This window comes from Drosophila elegans, unplaced genomic scaffold, assembly GCF_018152505.1.
Source record: "Drosophila elegans isolate 14027-0461.03 unplaced genomic scaffold, ASM1815250v1 contig_476, whole genome shotgun sequence".
Taxonomy (NCBI): domain Eukaryota; kingdom Metazoa; phylum Arthropoda; class Insecta; order Diptera; family Drosophilidae; genus Drosophila; species Drosophila elegans.
In genome coordinates this window covers 554,275-572,913 of record NW_024545863.1, presented here as the reverse complement: position 1 = coordinate 572,913, position 18,639 = coordinate 554,275, and the positions used below count along the sequence as shown (strand labels likewise).

Below are 18,639 nucleotides of genomic sequence, written 5' to 3'. Positions count from 1 at the left end.
TCATAAAGTACACAGAAATTTAGTTCCAGGACAAATACAACACACTTTGCAGCGACAGCATTATTAATTTGATGTGTGAATGCCAAAGAGGTTAACCCCTGATTCTATTTACTCAATTATTAGGCGTCTTCAGTTTCGTGACCACTCAGTAATTAATTAAAAAACATTTTCACCTGCATATTGCAGAAAAGAATTCTCTGGCGAAAGCCCAACTTTGGCCTAGGCGCACATAAAACAAACATTGACACACTGACCAAGCCCACGAAATGGAGTTTATATATTTTTCGGTAAAACAGTAAAAACAGTTAAAACAGTAAGGCAAAACTTGCTGGAAAACTCAGCTGGCAGCTGGCAGCTAACAGAAAAGGGAAACCTTTGGGGGTGGTGGCCAAAAAACTGTTGAAGAACTTTTTCTTACTCGCCGGCATTGTTATTACCACGTCGACTGCTATGTTGCCATGGCAGCCCCTCAACGAAACTCGAATTTCCTTTTTAAGGAGGCGTGAAATATTCGAATTAAAAACTCCAAAGAATTATAATACTTAAGTCGAAGTCACTTGATAACTATTGTTCCGTTCAGTCTCTAGCACTTATCAGTTCATTTGTTTTGAGGTATAAGCCCTGAAAAACTGAATGAGGTACTTTTTTTTGCAATAAAGACAAAAGAGTATCCCTTGACTTGGTGCCGACTGGCACAAGTTCAAAATACTTTCCCATTTAGTTGTTGCACTGCCCGGACAGCAGTTGAATCCAAAATGAAATACTTGATTTCAGCCTCCGTGGGATTTAGCCTGCAACTCCGGAGGAGCGAAAACTTTGCAGGAAGTCAACTTGGCAGAGGGACTACTACTATAGCGACTGCGACTAAAACGAAAGCCTTGGAAGCAGTTTGCGTTTGCCTAAAATGTTTAGTGGAAAGTGTTTTAAAATACATTAAAAAGTTCACGGCTGCCCTGGCACGCATTGAATTTATGCGAATTTGGTGAACTCCTTGAGTGGAAACTTTTTGCATTTGCTCTCGCACACCGCCCGCCCAATCAACTTAAATATTTGTTTAGCTCAAGTACTTTCCTGTGCCTCCTCCATTCTGTACATCACTCCTCTTTGTTGGGCATCCAGAATCCAGAATCGTACTTAGACATTTGTAATTAATGCCCCAACCAGGTACATTCTCCACACTGGTAAAATAAAACATTGTAACGTTGTTTTATTTCATACAAAAATACAAAATTTAAGTCTTTGATTTTTTATGCATTGATTATGTTTTTAGTTGAAAAATACCATTTACATTTCATGTGATACGATTCGGAACTTAAATATAATGCATTTAAAACAAGCAGTACCAAATTTAAAATATAGTATTTTTCAAATAAATTAAAGTACGTCCATATTAAATCATGCAATTTAGTATGCATAGTATTTAATTTTATCACTTTATATTTAAAGTATCTAAATATGAAATATAAAATTTTGTATTCAATGGCCAGATATTTATTTTTTTATCAGTTAGTTATTAAGTAAGTTAGTTATTTGGTTAGTAATTAATTTTTTATAACGATTACTTTTTTATGTTTAATTTCAATTGACTAGATTCAGAAAAGATGACAATAACTCTCAAATTAAATTAAACTTAACTAATTTTAGGTATACTTATGTATTGAAAACAAACAGTTACAAATTTTGATTTTGCAAATTAAGTGGAATATTTTGATAATAAATCATGGTATTTACTATTTTACAAAATGATTTTATGATGATTTTAGATTAAATCTAAATGTCATAAACAATCTTGCGCTCAATGGCCAGATATTTATGATTTTTATCAGTGCAAGTATCTTTCAATCTTCGCGGCTGGTAATTGTATCCGTACTTTGGTGGATGATTTTTCGCCTGGAGCATGTTTTCATATTTGCTCCTGTCATCATTTAATGAGAGATATTTTATTTCCCGTCTCATATTTATTGGAATTGGGGGAGTTGGGGCACCAATTTTAGATACTTACGTGGGCTGAATGCCGTCGATGTTCGAGAGGCCCTCGACTTTCACTACCTGTGAGTTTGAGTGCGGCTGTGAGCTTCTGTTTATGCCATGATTTGATACGCTCGAAGGAAACTGTCGAATTTGCAAATGACGAAGCCCTATTTTCGATCTCGAGGCGCTTTTGTCTAGGCCCCGAATCGACGCAAATGGGAAAATATTTTTGCAAAACAAACAAACCCCTAGTAATTTGTTTTGCCCTCTCCACCCGGGAAATCCATTTTCGTGGGAAAACAGGCCTTTGCCTCAAACCCGAATGTAAATGGTTTATTTTTTCCATTTAATTTTTTCTGCTTACTTCTCTTTTCGCAGAGCTAATTTGCGAGGGCTGATGCAACTGTTGAAAAAAGAAATTACATTAACGCCAGTCATTTAACCGATTGCCATGTTTCATTAATAACAAACGCTTGTAAATAATTTTAACAACTATTGCCACAACTGTGCTATAAGTCAATTAAAAGTGGTGTTTTACAAAAGGGAATAGTTTAAATACTCTTCAAACTGGAAAAACGAAGTAGAAAATTTTGGTTTGATTTGAAATAATGCATTTAAAATTAGAAGAGAGTGCTCAATTCTGGATTAATATGTATGACCAATTCCAAAAATCTAGCAACGCTTTTTAAAATGATGACTACATTATATTGTATTTAATTATGTGCGATAACAGAGTAAATTAAATGTTTTAAATATTTAAAATTTCAATAGATACATTATTTATTTACCTACAGATTTGTGAATTGTAAATCAGAATTTTGAAATATTAATTATAAACAATATTAAAAATCTAACAAGTCATGTTAAAACAATGTAACAAACTAAATATTTAAGAATAGAATTCATCAATTTAGCAATGATTTCTTAAGTAAAAAATAACCGTTCTCAGACAAATTCCATTTTAAATCAGATTTTGTGGCATTTTAAGTGATGACTACTCTCTGTCGATATTTCGTATATCGTTTGTACATCCACTGATAGAGTAAAGGTACGCATGAAAATGTATAAAACGCATTTAAATTATAATCAATTTAAAATACAATCGCTTACTGGTTGATTGAGGTGGAATTCGGAGGGCAGCGACATCAAAACAAATGAGAAAGAAGTTTCATATTGAATTAATGCAACTAATGAATATAGCTCGTGCAACGTGCAACGTGCAACGAAAAAACAGGCTGGATAAAAAAGAGTTTAATTTAATTTGTGTCAATGCGAAGCAAAGGAAAATCAGACGGCGCTTTGCTTCGGACATGGAAAATTGTATTAATCAGGCAAATAAGTGTTCGCTTCATTTTATGAATAATTTAAAATATTTATTGCTCTACCTGTGGCCGAATGCTGATGAGCCAGCGGCAAATTGACTTTCCGTTTGCCCACGTGGGGCACAATTGCATAATCAAATCCACAACTATTCAATTATGTTTGTGTCTTTTTGGCAGTGACAGCACAGCTTCAGCTTCGGCTTCGTGTGAGAATAATTCGGCCAAGACCCAATCAAAGCCGAATTTAATTGAATTTAATTTAATGAATATCCATATCGAGTGTTCAGCACAAACTCGATTTGATTTACGCGCTCTGGCTGAGGCCTGCAATAATAAAAACCCCCTTCATACTGAGTTGCCCAGCTGGCTGGCCAACCAAATGGAGCCATCAACGGACCACGACTGAAACGAAGCTCTAAAAACGATGCTTGAATCGGAGTTCTACGGAATGAAATGGAAATAGGGCATGCGCTGGGTTGCTCCTGTTTCATTTTCACTATACCCCTGAAAACTACTCTTTGGAAAATTCGAAGAGAAAAGGCTCTTTGCCGTAGCTTATCACAGAAAGGGAGAAGAACTTGGCCAGCAATTAGACATCTGTCAGCGTGTTGACCCAGGAAACACTCAAAGAATTCCCAGCGAGGCACTCCATCATCTCCCAGGACACCAGTGGCCACCCCACTCCACTTGCACTGCTGGGAACTTCACAATGTTTTGATGACCATAATGACAACAATTAAATATAAATCACCCAGCAACAACATGCCAAGGATTTACCTTCGTTCTTTTTTTTTTTTTTTTTTTTTTTTGGTTTCAGCCACGCACGCATACAATTAGCTTTTATGGCCGCGGGCCAGAGATGCGGAAAAGCAAGGAAAATAGTGGTCATGACCATGGTAATTTGAAAATATGGTAATTATGAAGCGGCTTTTGTATAAAAAACAGAGAAGCCGAGCAGCAGAACCTCTGACACCGCCGCAGTGTCTGTTCTAATTAGGCGCACATAAATTGTACCACAAACAACAACAGCGAGGAACAGCCAGGAAAAACAAAAACAGCAACAACGCCCATCAACAACAAATCCTAAATAACAATTAAAACAATTTTGCAAGATTAAAAACACCTTCCAGCCAATGCTTTAATATTTTAATTAAAAATTCCTTAGCCTCCGCAGTGAGGTATAAGGTGTTAGTCAGTCCATTCCATCCACTTCGAGAAAAGAGCCCCCTTGAACAGGCCCTTCAACGAATGAGTGGCCGAGTGTTCCCTGAATGTTCCCCGGAGGCCTATGACTTTGAATTATTGCACGGCGAGTCATAAATTAAGTGCGTGGCCCTTCTGACCCCTGACCCCTGGAAATTCTGGGCCCAGTTGTCGATGGTGGCGGCGATTTTGAGCCCCGGCCAATCAAGCACTTGCAGCCCATTAAACGGTGGCCCAGGATAGTGCTAATTCTAAAATATATAATAAGAAAACACATAAACAATATACTTTAAAAGCTCTTGTAGTATTTTACTGGATTTAAACAATATTATAATAATAAACAATAATACGATTTTATTTATTTGGTTTAAACAGTAACATAATGAGTGAATGTGTCCAAAATTAATGTACATATTAATATAAGTAGTATAAGCACTTAAGAGTATACTTCTCTGAGCTTTTTATAAACATAGCTGCAATCTAAGTTCTTAACTGTTTAAATCAATTATAAATTTATCACTTTAAAAAGTAGTTAAAATTAATTAAGCTTTTCTTAAAAGTAGCTGCAATCTATGTTCTTAACTGCTACAGAACGTAACAGAAAGTAAATAATAAATAACATTTGTTATAATCAAAAATGGCATTTAAGATAAGAAACCAAATTCACACTGTTCTATGAAAAATAAAGTGCTTCAACTATTTTATTTGTCTGATCATTGAGTTTTTAATAGATCAATTCAATAAAATCAACATAAATACAAATTACTTTCCCTTATACTAATAAGTTATGCTACTTTGGTTGACTTCCAAACTCACAAATTGAAAACAAATTGTAAATGTAGATTGTAGATGATATATTATATTGGATATCTATAAAATCAATCCAGTGAAAGCTAAGTTGCCAGCTGTATGTGGGATAGTAATCCACTGGCTTTGTTTTTGAAAACCAACCTGTTGCTATTTATATCCACTTTACAAGAACATTTTACCCACTTATCGCTGCTCTTTCTCCCGAAATATTCGAGTAACAGAATTTGAAGACCGAAATCGGTGGGCGAATGAGGAGACCCTTAGACCTTCATAAATAAATGCGCGAAGTTTTTGCGCGGGAAGCGGCTGCGCTGAACCCGTTTACTGGGAGGCAGAAGCATGTGGCCAGGATATGGGGGCAGCATGAGGAGTGGCACTTCTCAAGTCGCTGTTGTGGCCATGCAATCAAATTCAGACATTCGGAGACACTCTCACCGCCCACTTGCGCTGCTTAAGTGTCGTAAAGTCCTGCTAAAGGATGCGAGGGCAGGCTGAGAAGAAGGAAAACGGGGGGTGGCAAGGACAACAACAAGTGCGGCTTTTATGATTTATGCAACTATCGCCTGCAGCCAAAAGTGGGTGGCATTTTTTTTTTTTTGAGGGTGGGAGGGTAGTGGCAGAAAGAGCCATTGCCAAAATCCTTGAGAGAGCCGCCCGAGGCGCGTAAATTCTTAGCTTTTTTATATATTTTTTTTTGGACATACGTCTCAGACTAAGCGGTTCGTGGAAAAGGGAGGGGGATAAGAGGGATAAGGGGGAAAAGCGCTTCAAATTGTGCAATTTTTATGGACGCGGTGGGCGGCAAGGGGGCGGCATTCATGAATAAAAGATTTTCCGATTCCGCACGACACCAAAATGCCTCCGCCTTCGCCTCCGCCTCCTCCTCTTGTCGCCCCAATTTATTATGCTGTTGGCCTTGCCGAGTGCAAATAATAAGCAGCAGCAAGTGCACAGCCACGCCCACCTGGCCACACGCCCACACAATTGGAGAGGTCGTGGAGGAAAGGCCTGGAAAATTAGCAAAGCAAACGCTCGGCTGCAGTTTACTTGCCATTTAAGCGCCGCACTCGACAGCTGTGTTTGTCAGTGGCACTTGCAACCAGTAACCAGGCAACAACAACAGCAACAACAACACCCACCCAAGAGCGACTTGCAACGTACAACCTAACAACCAACAACAAGAAAAACCGGCAACCTGCAACGACAGCCACAACAGCCCGAAAGTTGCCCTTGCAGTTTTATTATTTTTCTTCCCACGGCATTGTTTGTCTCTCGAAACCAAAGGCTCGTCTTAGGCCTTAAAGAAATGCATATAAAATATAAAAATATTAGGCAAGCACAAAGGTGGGTGGTTAGGGTGTAGCAATTTCGATTTGCAATTAGTTAGTTCAAACAGCTGGGAAAAACACATTCAATCCCTTCCGTTCTGACAAATCCTTTGGCAAACCAAATATACATATGTAGTTAAAATTGGTTTGTTCTAAATATTACACTATTTACTTCATTGTTGTATCTTTTAAAATTCAAATTCTAACTTAACGTTTTTTTAAAGTTATAATTTTAATATTTAATTTCGTTAAGAAATTGCTGACTCTACGAAATGTCGAGAGAAACTTGTATAAGTATTAAATAGCTCAAAATAGGTTTCAAATTTAGCTAGTTTACTAGTGGTAGCACCTTCTATCAAATTTTTAATTTTATTTTAACCTCAAGATGAATTAAATTTAATTAATTATTAGTTTAATTTTAAGAAATTTGAATAACTATTTTATATATGATTTCAGTTCTTTCATTTTAGACGTGGCGCCATCTGTTATCTGAGTCTAAAAATTCTGTCAAGCAAACTAAGAGTGCTGCCCTTTTCATGGGCATCGCTTTTTAAATTTATTTATCCAAAGGTTGATGTGTCTGATAAAGTACTATCCGATTTCACAACCTTAAGTCTTTCTCACTGCTAAAAAGTGGCGCTTTATTATTTTCATGATTTTAGTTCTTTTATTTTAGACGTGGCGCCATCTGTTATCTGAGATCAAGAATGCTGCCAAGCAAGCTAAGAGTGCTGGCCTTTTATGGGCATCACTTTTTAAATTTCATTTATGCAAAGGTTGATGTCTCTGATAAAGTACTATCCGATTTCACAACCTTAAGTCTTTCTCACTGCTAAAAAGTGGCGCTTTATTATTTTCATGATTTCAGTTCTTTCATTTTAGACGTGGCGCCATCTGTTATCTGAGATCAAGAATGCAGCCAAGCAAGCTAAGAGTGCTGCCCTTTTATGGGCATCACTTTTTAAATTTCATTTATGCAAAGGTTGATGTCTCTGATAAAGTACTATCCGATTTCACAACCTTAAGTCTTTCTCACTGCTAAAAAGTGGCGCTTTATTATTTTCATGATTTCAGTTCTTTCATTTTAGACGTGGCGCCATCTGTTATCTGAGATCAAGAATGCAGCCAAGCAAGCTAAGAGTGCTGCCCTTTTATGGGCATCACTTTTTAAATTTCATTTATGCAAAGGTTGATGTCTCTGATAAAGTACTATCCGATTTCACAACCTTAAGTCTTTCTCACTGCTAAAAAGTGGCGCTTTATTATTTTCATGATTTCAGTTCTTTCATTTTAGACGTGGCGCCATCTGTTATCTGAGATCAAGAATGCTGCCAAGCAAGCTAAGAGTGCTGCCCTTTTATAGGCATCACTTTTTAAATTTCATTTATCCGATTTCACAACCTTAAGTCTTTCTCACTGCTAAAAAGTGGCGCGAAATGATATTTGTAGCATTCACACTAACATACTTTATTTATAAATTAAATGTGAACAATGTTATTTCATTAAATATTTTGGACATTTTTGTTTCAAAAATTAGAATTGTATTAATAAAAAAAAATTTTTTTTAATATTAGCTTTTTCCGATTGCTTATTTTCATTGTATTGTAAAACCAAATTTTATGTTTAGAAATTAGTTTGCAATTTATGAAAAAACCAATACATTCTGGAACACGTTTAAATCATTAATCGTTAAACAAATATTTTTTTTTGTATTAAATAAGAATTTTAATAGTTGGGTAGCTTGGGAAACTACTGTAACTAAACAAGCATTCCAAAGAAACTATTTTCTATAAAAATAAACAGTTCAAAATTCAGCGACTCATTAAATCTAAATTTCAAAAAGTCCAAAGAAACTATTTTCTATAAAAATAAACAGTTCAAAATTATACTGACGTTTTCCTTTATTAAACGGACTTAGTTACAAAACTTGGGGGTCGCGCGATTTTTACATTGCAATTCCGTGTAAGGGTCTGAAAATGAGTGGAACAAAAACTCGGTTTGCCGCTCTGGGGGATTCATCTTCTGTCTGTCTGGTTAGTGATTAGTGATGACTTTAGTCGGAGTCGGAGCGTGTGGATGCCTTCTTTGATTTTTTATGCTTGTGCTTCTTGTCGCGATGTCGGTCCTCCGCACTGGACTCGCGTTTGCTTCGGGTGGCGCTGGCAACGGTTTTTGCCTCGCTTCCGGCGGCTGAATCATCTACAGCAGCCACCGCAACCACTCGCTCCTCGTCCTGCAGCTTCTTCAGAGTCTCGGCCTTCAGGCGCTCGAGTTCGTTGAGTTCGCGCGTGGTGCGCTCCTTGTCCATTTCATCCTCGCGCTGTTTCTCCGACCGGCGCTCCTCGAGGTCATCGTGGCGCTGCTTCTCCAGCCGCAGCTCCTCCGCCTTGGCGATCTCCTTGCGCATGTGCTCCTTCATCAGCAGTGCGGCCTCCGCCCGCTTTTGCATCTTCTCGCGGGCCGCCTTCTCGCGATCCTCGTCCATGGGCAGGGCGGAGGTCAGTTTGGGCAGCGGACTGCGCGAGCGGCGGCGGCCGCGGGAGCGACTATTTGAGGGACTGCGACTACGTGAGGAGCTGTGCCGGCGTCCGCGGCTGCGACTGCGTCTGTTTCCGGACGAATCGCGGCGCCTTCTGCCCGCCGACTCCTGTCGCCTTCGGCCGGACGCAGCAGCGTCCTGTCGTCTTCTGGCAGGCGATTCCTTGCGTCTCCTCTCGGGCGAATCCCTGCGCTTTCTTTCGGGCGAATCCTTGCGCCTCGAACCTTGTCTTTTGACTGGAGAATCCTGTCGCTTTCTGTCAGCGGATTCTTGACGCTTTTTAACCGGCACATCCTGACGCTTTTTTCCCGGTGAATCCTGCTTTTTCACTGGGGAATCTTGTCGCTTTTTGCCCGGCGATTCCTGGCGCGAATCACGTCTTTTGGTCGGCGAATCTTGTCGCTTTCTGTCCGAATCCTTTCGCTTTCTGCTCGCACTGTCCTCACGTGTTTTGCCTGCAGAATCCTCTCGTTCTTTGCGAGTAGACTCCTGTGTCTTTTTGTCATGCGAATCTTCTCGCTTGCGATTGCGACTGTTGGGCGAATCATCCCGCTCCTCACGCATCCTTTTGTTGGGAGAAGCCTCCCGCCTTCTGTCATGGGAATCGGCGCGCTTTCTTTCCGGTGAGTCGCGACGCTTTCGTACCGGCGAGTCCTGACGTCTTCTGCCCGACGACTCCTGACGCTTGTGCTTGGGTGAATCCTGCCTGCGGCCCTGACTACGGGAACGCTGCTGACGCCGTCGGTCGCCGCTGGGAGAGCCCCTTCCTCGGATGGGTGACAAGGGATAGCGATTCCGGTACTCGTTATCCGGCGAACGCGAACGACGTCGTCGATCCCTGTCCGCAAACGGGTTGCGGCGATTGCCACCGCCGCCGCCGCGATTGAACTGATTTTGATTCGGGTTCTGGGCTGATTGATTCTGGCCAGGACGTCTGGCGGGCGAACGCTGCTGACGACGAGGCGGTGAATTCCGGCGAGGGCTGCGCGAGCGACTGCGCTTGGCCTTGGCCTTCTCCTCCCGCTTGGAGTTCCTATCCTTGCTGGACGATGGCTCCACATTGACATCCAGCTTGCTGGGTGGCTTCACCTTCAACTGCTCACGCTCTTCGTCCTCCGACTCGGCTTCGGTTTCCGTCTGCTGCTCGTAGTCCAAGGCATTCATGTCCATCGACTTGCGGCGCTTGAGAGGAGTCACATCCTTTGCCTTGTCCTTATCGCCGGCGCTCTCCTTGTCCTTGTCCTTATCCTTGGGCTTGCCGCGTTCGAATGTCTCTTTGGACTTGGTTTTCGGGTCTGGAGAGAATTTATCTGGCGTCACCTTGCCGCCGTAAGTGCTGGCATGGGAGAGTTCGAAAAAGGATTGCTTGGGATTCTTGGTGGCCTCCTCGTGGCGGCGCTTTCGCTCATGCTCGCGACGCTTCACCTCCTCCTCGCGCATCTTGCTCTCCTCTTCGAGGCGCTCCAAGTCAGACAGCTTGATGGTGCGCTTCTGGGCATGCTTCCAATGCGGTGGCGTAGTGCTCCGCGACCGACTGCGCGATGGTGTGCGAAAACGCTGGAAAAAAGGATTATTATTTAGATCGTTTTCTAATGTATTTTAGGAGCTTTGAACTTACAAACACGCCACGGCCTTTGACAATGCGACCACTACGCGATGTCGGCGGCGCCTGCTTCTTTGACCAGCCAAAGTTATTGCGATTGCGGTCTCGATCCTGATCTCTCCCACGATCGCGATTGCGATCCTGTCCTCGACCTTCACGATCCTCGCGATCTCGGGACCTTGATCTCTCGCCGCGCATTAGGAATTTGTTCGATACCTGGACAGAAAGGCATTTAAAGACATCAATATTGTCTGTATACTTAGCACTCTAATGATAAATTAAAAGCAAAGTTGTGCCATGCCTTAAAGGTATACAGGTATAAAGACTGTATAAAAATCACTTCAATTATAATAGTAAATACAAGTTAATGGCGCACCTCTGGTATCTCGTTAGGATCTATCTTGGTAACTGTGACCAGTGGATGGAGCTCGCCCTCTTCGCGCTCTTCGCCCTCATCTTCGTCCGGCGGATTCTGCTCATGCTTTCCATTGCCACGTCTGGCTTCATTGCTATACATAAGATCAAGAAATCATTACAGGAAAATAAAGGACAATAATTCTCTATTGTGACGTACTCTTCGCTATCGCTTGACTTGGTTTCCTTGCGACTACGCTTCTTCTTTTTATCCTTGCGTTCGGCCTTCACTTCAGCCTCACTGTCCTCGCCGTTTGAATCGTCCGTGGCGGTGGAGCGCCGCTTCCGCTTCTTTTCCTTTTTGGCTAAGCGTTTAGAAAAGGTATGTAATTAGCAAGAGTAATTTGAAATATAGTAATAGTATACCCTTTGCATACCCTTTGTCTGTCTAACCAACTCCCCACAGTTGGCTATGGCCGCATCCTGCAGCGGTCGTGAGTTCCGATCGACGGGCAGATCCTCCAATTGGCGCACCAACTCCTGACCGGATATAACTTGTCCGAATACAACATGGATACTGCAAGAAGGAAATATTACATTTCAAAAATTGGATCCATTTAGAGAGTGAGGAACAGGGCAGGTACATAATATTGCATTTCATGAAATTACATTTTTAAATTTTATATAAATTTATGTTTATATGCATCAAAGTAATGATAGAATTGCAATGTGTTTAGCTTTAGTTTTGACTAAAAGTATCAAGAACTTTTTAATAAAATGCTATGCAAGTTATGTACTGTACCTGTGCTTTCAGTTTCAGAATACTTACTTGTCCAAATGTGGCGCAGGCTGTGTTGTACTACAATGAGAAACAGAAGAAGAGAAAAATATTCTTTACACTTTGGCTAACTGGTTGTTGGTTGTTGCAGTAGGCAGTTGTAGTTGAAATCGATGTTGTTGGTTCAGTTGTTGTCGTTTGTTGTTGCTGTTGTTGTTCTTGTTGTTGTTGTTGTTGTTATTGTTGTGCAGGTGTACAACAAAGTTTAAAAGGTATCAAGGTGTAGTAGTAGTAGTAGGTGGCACACACACAGGATTTTGGCAAGCCACCAACCACAAATAGCCGCTGCAGTTGGCCATGGCCAACACGCATGGATCCAGCAGATCCAGCAGATCCAGCTGGAGATCCAAATCCAGATCCCAGATCCCGGCAAAGATCCAGGAAGAGCCGAGAGGGACATAGAGACACACACGCACAGAGACCAAGGACCAAAGACCACGGGAGCAGAAAGAGTGTCCGCCTTTGCCTTGGTTTCTGGACACCACATGGACCGAATGGTGGATGTGAAAGTGGTAGGTGGTGCAGCAGTGAATGGATCTATCCGCTGGTGGTCAGTGGGACGCTCTAGGCACGCTCTACTCTACCCACGGGCTAAGGCTAAATGGCAATAGATTAATGAACAACAACAGACGTTTAAATATAATAGATAAACTGGAGGACGAAGAGAGAGAGAGATTTTAGCTGAATAATCGGTGCCTGCAACAGAACTGAAACTAAATTTGCGGCGGTATTAGTCCGGACTTCGCCGGTGGCAGGCCCTCGAACGAGCTCCACTTACATAAAGAACTGCGATCCATTGGTGTTCTTGCCACGGTTGGCCATCGACAGCAGGAACGGGCGATCGTGCTTCTTGTCAAAGCATTCGTCTAAAAACGGGAAGAGTAAATAGTTAAAGTCTCAGGTAGTCGATGCAAAATATAAACCTTAAATGGAAGCTTTAAAATACAACATCTTAGAAACAAAATAGATGGCTTCACAAAAAAGATGTTTACGCAAAAAAAATTAAATTTTCGGAATACCAATTTCAATTTAGCATGTTTTATTTATTTTCCTGTATTTATCCAAACAGTTTATTTAATTGTATGTAGATTAATTCCTACATTTCTTCAAAATTCCTTCGGTTAAATGGCTTTAACAAAATATATGCCTTTTTTTGAATCCGTTTTATTTCGCACTTTAGCTTTTTTATTTAGCTTTTGTGGATGTAAATAAATAATTGCACATGCAATCAATTTTAAGTTTTTGCTCCCAGATTCTATGCCACCAGCCTTGTTAAATTTAAGTGGATGATTGTAGTGTACATGACATTAGAATTATTAAGTCTAATTGGAAAGAACATTTTAGTTAGATACAAGTTCAAAGTTCAAAAGCCTGTGGGTTCAGAATACGGAGTCCTATAGCTGCCGAAGTAACATTTTATTTAATAGACATTTTATGGTAGTTCGAAACAACTTTAGGAGGAAGTTTTAAATTGAATTACAAACAAATAACCTTATCCCAAAGCTTTTATATGAACGGTCATATCATTACTTGTAAAACCTTCATAAACATCTCCCAAAAAAAAGTTATTCCTATAAAAAGTAGTTTGTGTCAAAATGTTGTATGGTTTTTTTTTTTGTATTGAAAGCCATTTTTGGTGGCTGAATCCCGGGCCCAAAACGTAAGGGTATATAAATGAAACCATTGTGGAGTTCACCCTTTCGAGTGCCCACTGTATTGATTTTTTCCCCAGCCACAACCACAAACAACGGTGCCTATGAATATGTATTGTACATACAATATGAAGCCGCAGCCCCCCTTCCACAAAACTCACCCTCGAAAGTTCCGCCGTAAACCGACTCGCCGCCGGTGCCGTTGCCCGCGGAGAAGTCGCCCGCCTGGACCATGAAGTCCTTGACCACGCGGTGGAAGATCACCCCCTTGTAGTGGAGCTTCTTGCCGGTGGTCAATCCGATTCCCTTCTCGCCCGTGCACAATGCCCGGAAATTCTCCGCCGTCTTCGGCGCCACATCGCCGTACAGTTCGAAAACAATGCGGCCCACGGCCAAACCGCCCAGTGAAATGTCGAAAAAGCATCGCGATCGCGTTGCGCTCGCGTCGCGCTTGTTAACAGTCATTATTATCGCCGCTTTTTTCCACTAAATGCAATTAAATACGTATTTTCTTCCCGTTTTCGCGTTGCACAATGCTGGCGTTGCCAACTCGTTTCAAAATGCAAAGGGTGCAGTGGGACCGTGCGAGAGGTAGAGAGAAAAACTAAATACTGATAAAAAACTTGTCCTGGGACAAGTATTTTATTTTTTGCAAAGTAATTAAACTTAATTTAAAAATAAATAAAACCACTGAATCTATGAGTCGCTGAATCTAGGTAAAGTGAATGAAATTAGCTGTTTTAAAAATTCAGCAGGATCAACTATAGGTCGTTTCCTTAAATGCCAAAAATTTCTTCAATTGGGGAATATCCAACAAATTTGGAATTTAGATAGCTCTTAAAACTTAAAAAACCACAGTTAATTTGTCGTGTACAATTTATTTATAGATTTTATATTGCAGCCACTCACTAACTTAAGAAGGTTTCATGATTACTAAATGTTTTTTTTTTAAATGTTGTCGAAAAAAAAAACCTTAACATGTTTAAGACCTTAAAATTCGTGTTATTTGTATTTGTATAAGATTTACTGCTTAAAGGATTGTTGATTGAATTAAAATAAATTTAATATTACTATTGGTGTTCAATCCCTTTAATTTAAAGTATGCAACTCATATCATTTTTTAAGTATTTGATTTTTGAAATTCACCAATTTTTTGTAATATCTCAATATCCAACGAAACAAAATAATATATATATTAGTAATATGTATTTATTTTCTATTAATGATAATATATATTGCAAATTGTTTGGAACACAAGTTGAAAAGAAAAGAGACATTCAAAATTGAAATCTATTCAAATAAATATTAAAATTTTCAAAAACCGAACTTTTTCCATCCCTTGGTCCGATACGGTCACACCAAAGCCAATGTTTACATGGTGTCTGTTTCACTGTGTGGGTGTGAGTGAGCGCGCAATTCGGCGCATGTGTGAGTGTGAGCGGGAGAGCAAGACGAAGACGTGTTCTTTTGCCTCAAAAAGCAAATAATTTGTTTTATCAGAGAAAAACAAAAAATTCCAGCAACTGTCGGCGATAAAAACACGACAATCGCATTGCAGCCACGACAGAGCCAAAAATCAGCCTCAGCTGACCGGAAAGTTGTACACACTTGCGCTTGCGACGTGGAAAATCACCAAGCGGACTAGAGAACGAGAACTTACTTCCGAGAATTTCAGAATGTGTGGCATATTTGCGTACTTGAACTACTTGACGCCCAAATCGCGACAGGATGTTTTGGATCTCCTGGTGCAGGGACTGAAGAGGTTGGAGTACCGCGGCTACGACTCCACGGGCATTGCCATCGACGCCTTGAATTCCGGGGAGGAGCAATCCATACTGCTGATAAAACGGACTGGCAAAGTGAAGATCCTGGAAGATGCGGTGGCAGAGGTTTGCCTGGGTCAGGACTACTCCCTGCCCATAGACACCCACATTGGGATAGCCCACACAAGATGGGCCACCCATGGCGTGCCCTCCGAGGTCAACTCGCATCCGCAGCGGTCTGACACGGAGAACAGTTTCGTGGTGGTCCACAATGGCATCATAACCAACTACAAGGATGTGAAGACCTTGCTGGTGAAGAGGGGCTACATCTTTGAATCGGACACGGACACGGAGGTGATTGCCAAGCTGGTGCATCACCTGTGGCAACAGCATCCTGGCTACACCTTTGGGGAGCTCGTGGAGCAGGCCATTCAACAATTGGAGGGCGCCTTTGCCATTGCCTTCAAGTCGAAACATTTCCCCGGCGAATGTGTGGCCAGCCGCAGAGGATCCCCGCTGCTGGTTGGCATTAAGGCCAAAACCAAGCTGGCCACCGATCACATACCCATCCTGTACGCCAAGGCCCACCGGCCACATGGTCAGCCGCAACAGCAGGCTTTCCCAGTTCTGCCGCCCGGCGATTGCAGTGCCGAATTCCAGCCGCTGGAGCGCAAGGAGGTGGAGTACTTCTTCGCCTCCGATGCCTCGGCCGTTATAGAGCACACGAACAGGGTGATTTACCTGGAGGATGACGATGTGGCCGCCGTGAAGAGCGACGGCACCCTCAGCATTCACAGGCTAAACAAATCCTCTGACGATCCGCATGCCCGGGAGATCATCACCCTCAAAATGGAGATCCAACAGATCATGAAGGGCAACTACGACTACTTTATGCTGAAGGAGATCTTCGAGCAGCCGGAATCCGTGGTCAACACCATGCGTGGCAGGATGAGGTTCGACACGCAGAGCGTGGTCCTGGGAGGAATCAAGGAGTACATACCGGAGATCAAGCGTTGTCGCCGTCTAATGCTGATAGCATGTGGCACATCCTATCACAGTGCTGTGGCCACCAGGCAGCTGCTGGAGGAACTCACCGAACTGCCTGTGATGGTGGAACTGGCCTCCGACTTTCTGGACAGGAACACCCCCATCTTCCGGGATGACGTGTGCTTCTTCATCTCGCAATCGGGCGAGACAGCGGACACGCTGATGGCGCTGCGGTACTGCAAGCAGCGGGGTGCCCTCATCGTGGGCGTCACGAACACAGTGGGCAGCAGCATCTGCCGCGAGTCGCACTGTGGCGTGCACATCAATGCGGGGCCCGAGATCGGAGTGGCCTCCACCAAGGCCTACACCTCCCAGTTCATTTCGCTGGTCATGTTCGCCCTGGTCATGTCGGAGGATCGCCTGAGCCTGCAGCAGCGGCGACTGGAGATCATCGATGGACTGTCCCAGCTGGATGAGCACATCAGAACCGTCTTGAAGCTGAACTCGCAGGTGCAGGAGCTGGCCAAGGAGCTGTACGAGCACAAGTCGCTGCTCATCATGGGCAGGGGATTCAATTTCGCCACCTGTTTGGAGGGAGCACTGGTAAGGATATTTTTATAATTGTTACTACACTAAATGTAGCTGATATTTTATATAGTTCGTCAATCAAAGACTGTCACTATCATTTGATTTTTTTAATTATTTGCTTTAATATAGGGAAGCACCAATTTGTTTGCACTTCTTCCTATCAGTTAATTCTTTGAATTCGAAATCTAATCTTTTGACTCAGTATTGATAACTCAACCTCTTAAATAACAAGACACAATTAATAAAGCATTATGTTTATTGCCTTTTCTCAAATGTTTGGAAACTATTAGTTGTATATAAAAAATAAGCGAGACCCAGTAACGCTGACCCATTTTTTGATCCGTTTCTTATCTAATCTTTTAACTCAGTGTTGACAAGTGTTTTATTTACATATACATAATTTGTTTATCTTAATACAAAGTGATTTATACATACTACAAGACCCAATTAATTAGCATTGATATAAATGCTTAAACAGATCTTTAACAATAAGATGGAAAAGCACTGATGTCAACAATTTAATTAAGTTGTTTATTGCAGATTTATAATTCCATTTGCCTCTGCACTTTAATCATTCATTATGTTTAGTGCTTTATTGAAATTAATTTATTTCATTCTTTATTTAATAATGTTTTCCGACGGAAATGCTTAGAAACTATGTATCAAAGTACCCTGTACCCTGTTGACTCATAAATTTAAAGTACTTATATTAAAGATTAAATTTTAATTGCCAATCCTCTGCCTTACAGAAAGTCAAGGAGCTGACGTACATGCACAGCGAGGGCATCCTGGCTGGAGAACTGAAGCACGGACCACTGGCCCTCGTGGACAAAGAGATGCCCGTGCTGATGATCGTCCTGCGTGACCCGGTCTACACGAAGTGCATGAATGCCCTGCAGCAGGTGACCTCGCGCAAGGGCAGGCCCATCCTGATCTGCGAAGAGGGCGACTCCGAGACCATGGCCTTCTCCACACGATCGCTGCAGATCCCGAGGACCGTGGACTGCCTGCAGGGCGTGCTCACGGTTATTCCGCTCCAGCTGCTCTCCTATCACATCGCCGTTCTGCGAGGATGCGACGTGGACTGCCCCAGGAATCTGGCCAAGTCGGTGACCGTGGAGTAGGCGCCACTATTATCTGGCATTGTGGCCGCACCAAGAATTCCATTTTAGTATCTGCCTGAGGAAAACAGACCCTAGCATATAAGTTGAAATCTATTGGTATTTGCAAGGACTAAAATCCGATATTACTCCATTTAACCCGCTGTGTCCCAATCGGCTAGAGCCGGATCTGTTAACCGTTTTGTAGCCCCTACTGACCCCCTAGTTGTGTTGTGTCTCTTTTACTTTTTGTGAATGTGCAATTGAAATATAAATATTTCCATATTTTCTAAAAACAATGGTTGAAATTTATTTTGGAAATACTAGTTTTTGGGATTCTATTTCTTTATTTCAGTTTTATCATCCTAAACATTTTTTCCACCGTTTTTGGTAAACTAAGTGAAATAGGATTTAGTTTTTTGTACTTGTTATGAATTATTTGTTATTCATCGAGGAAAAAGTAACGACACAAAAAAATAATAATAATATTGACTATAATAATAAAATGTTATTTTGAAAATATTATTTATATGAAGATTACTTCTGAAAGTTTTAAAATACTAAATAACTATGTTGAAGAG

The 18,639-nt window shown here is 41.6% G+C and overlaps 2 protein-coding genes across 2 annotated transcripts; one reads left to right on the top strand and one right to left on the bottom strand.

Annotated features, from left to right (window-relative positions):
* Positions 1-8,517: 8,517 nt before the first annotated feature.
* On the bottom strand, positions 8,518-14,189 carry LOC108148867 (peptidyl-prolyl cis-trans isomerase G). The gene is made up of 8 exons (XM_017276167.2): positions 13,782-14,189; positions 12,747-12,834; positions 11,960-11,989; positions 11,568-11,707; positions 11,351-11,495; positions 11,153-11,285; positions 10,792-10,992; positions 8,518-10,730 (listed from the first exon to the last, which is right to left on the bottom strand). Exons 1-8 carry the CDS (start codon positions 14,083-14,085, stop codon positions 8,688-8,690), a joined length of 3,084 nt encoding a protein of 1,027 aa, XP_017131656.1. The 5' UTR covers positions 14,086-14,189; the 3' UTR covers positions 8,518-8,687.
* An 851-nt stretch (positions 14,190-15,040) lies between these two features.
* Positions 15,041-18,354, top strand: LOC108148908 (glutamine--fructose-6-phosphate aminotransferase [isomerizing] 2). Its single transcript, XM_017276223.2, has 2 exons — positions 15,041-16,973; positions 17,708-18,354. Exons 1-2 carry the CDS (start codon positions 15,297-15,299, stop codon positions 18,080-18,082), a joined length of 2,052 nt encoding a protein of 683 aa, XP_017131712.1. The 5' UTR covers positions 15,041-15,296; the 3' UTR covers positions 18,083-18,354.
* The last annotated feature ends 285 nt before the right edge of the window (positions 18,355-18,639 follow it).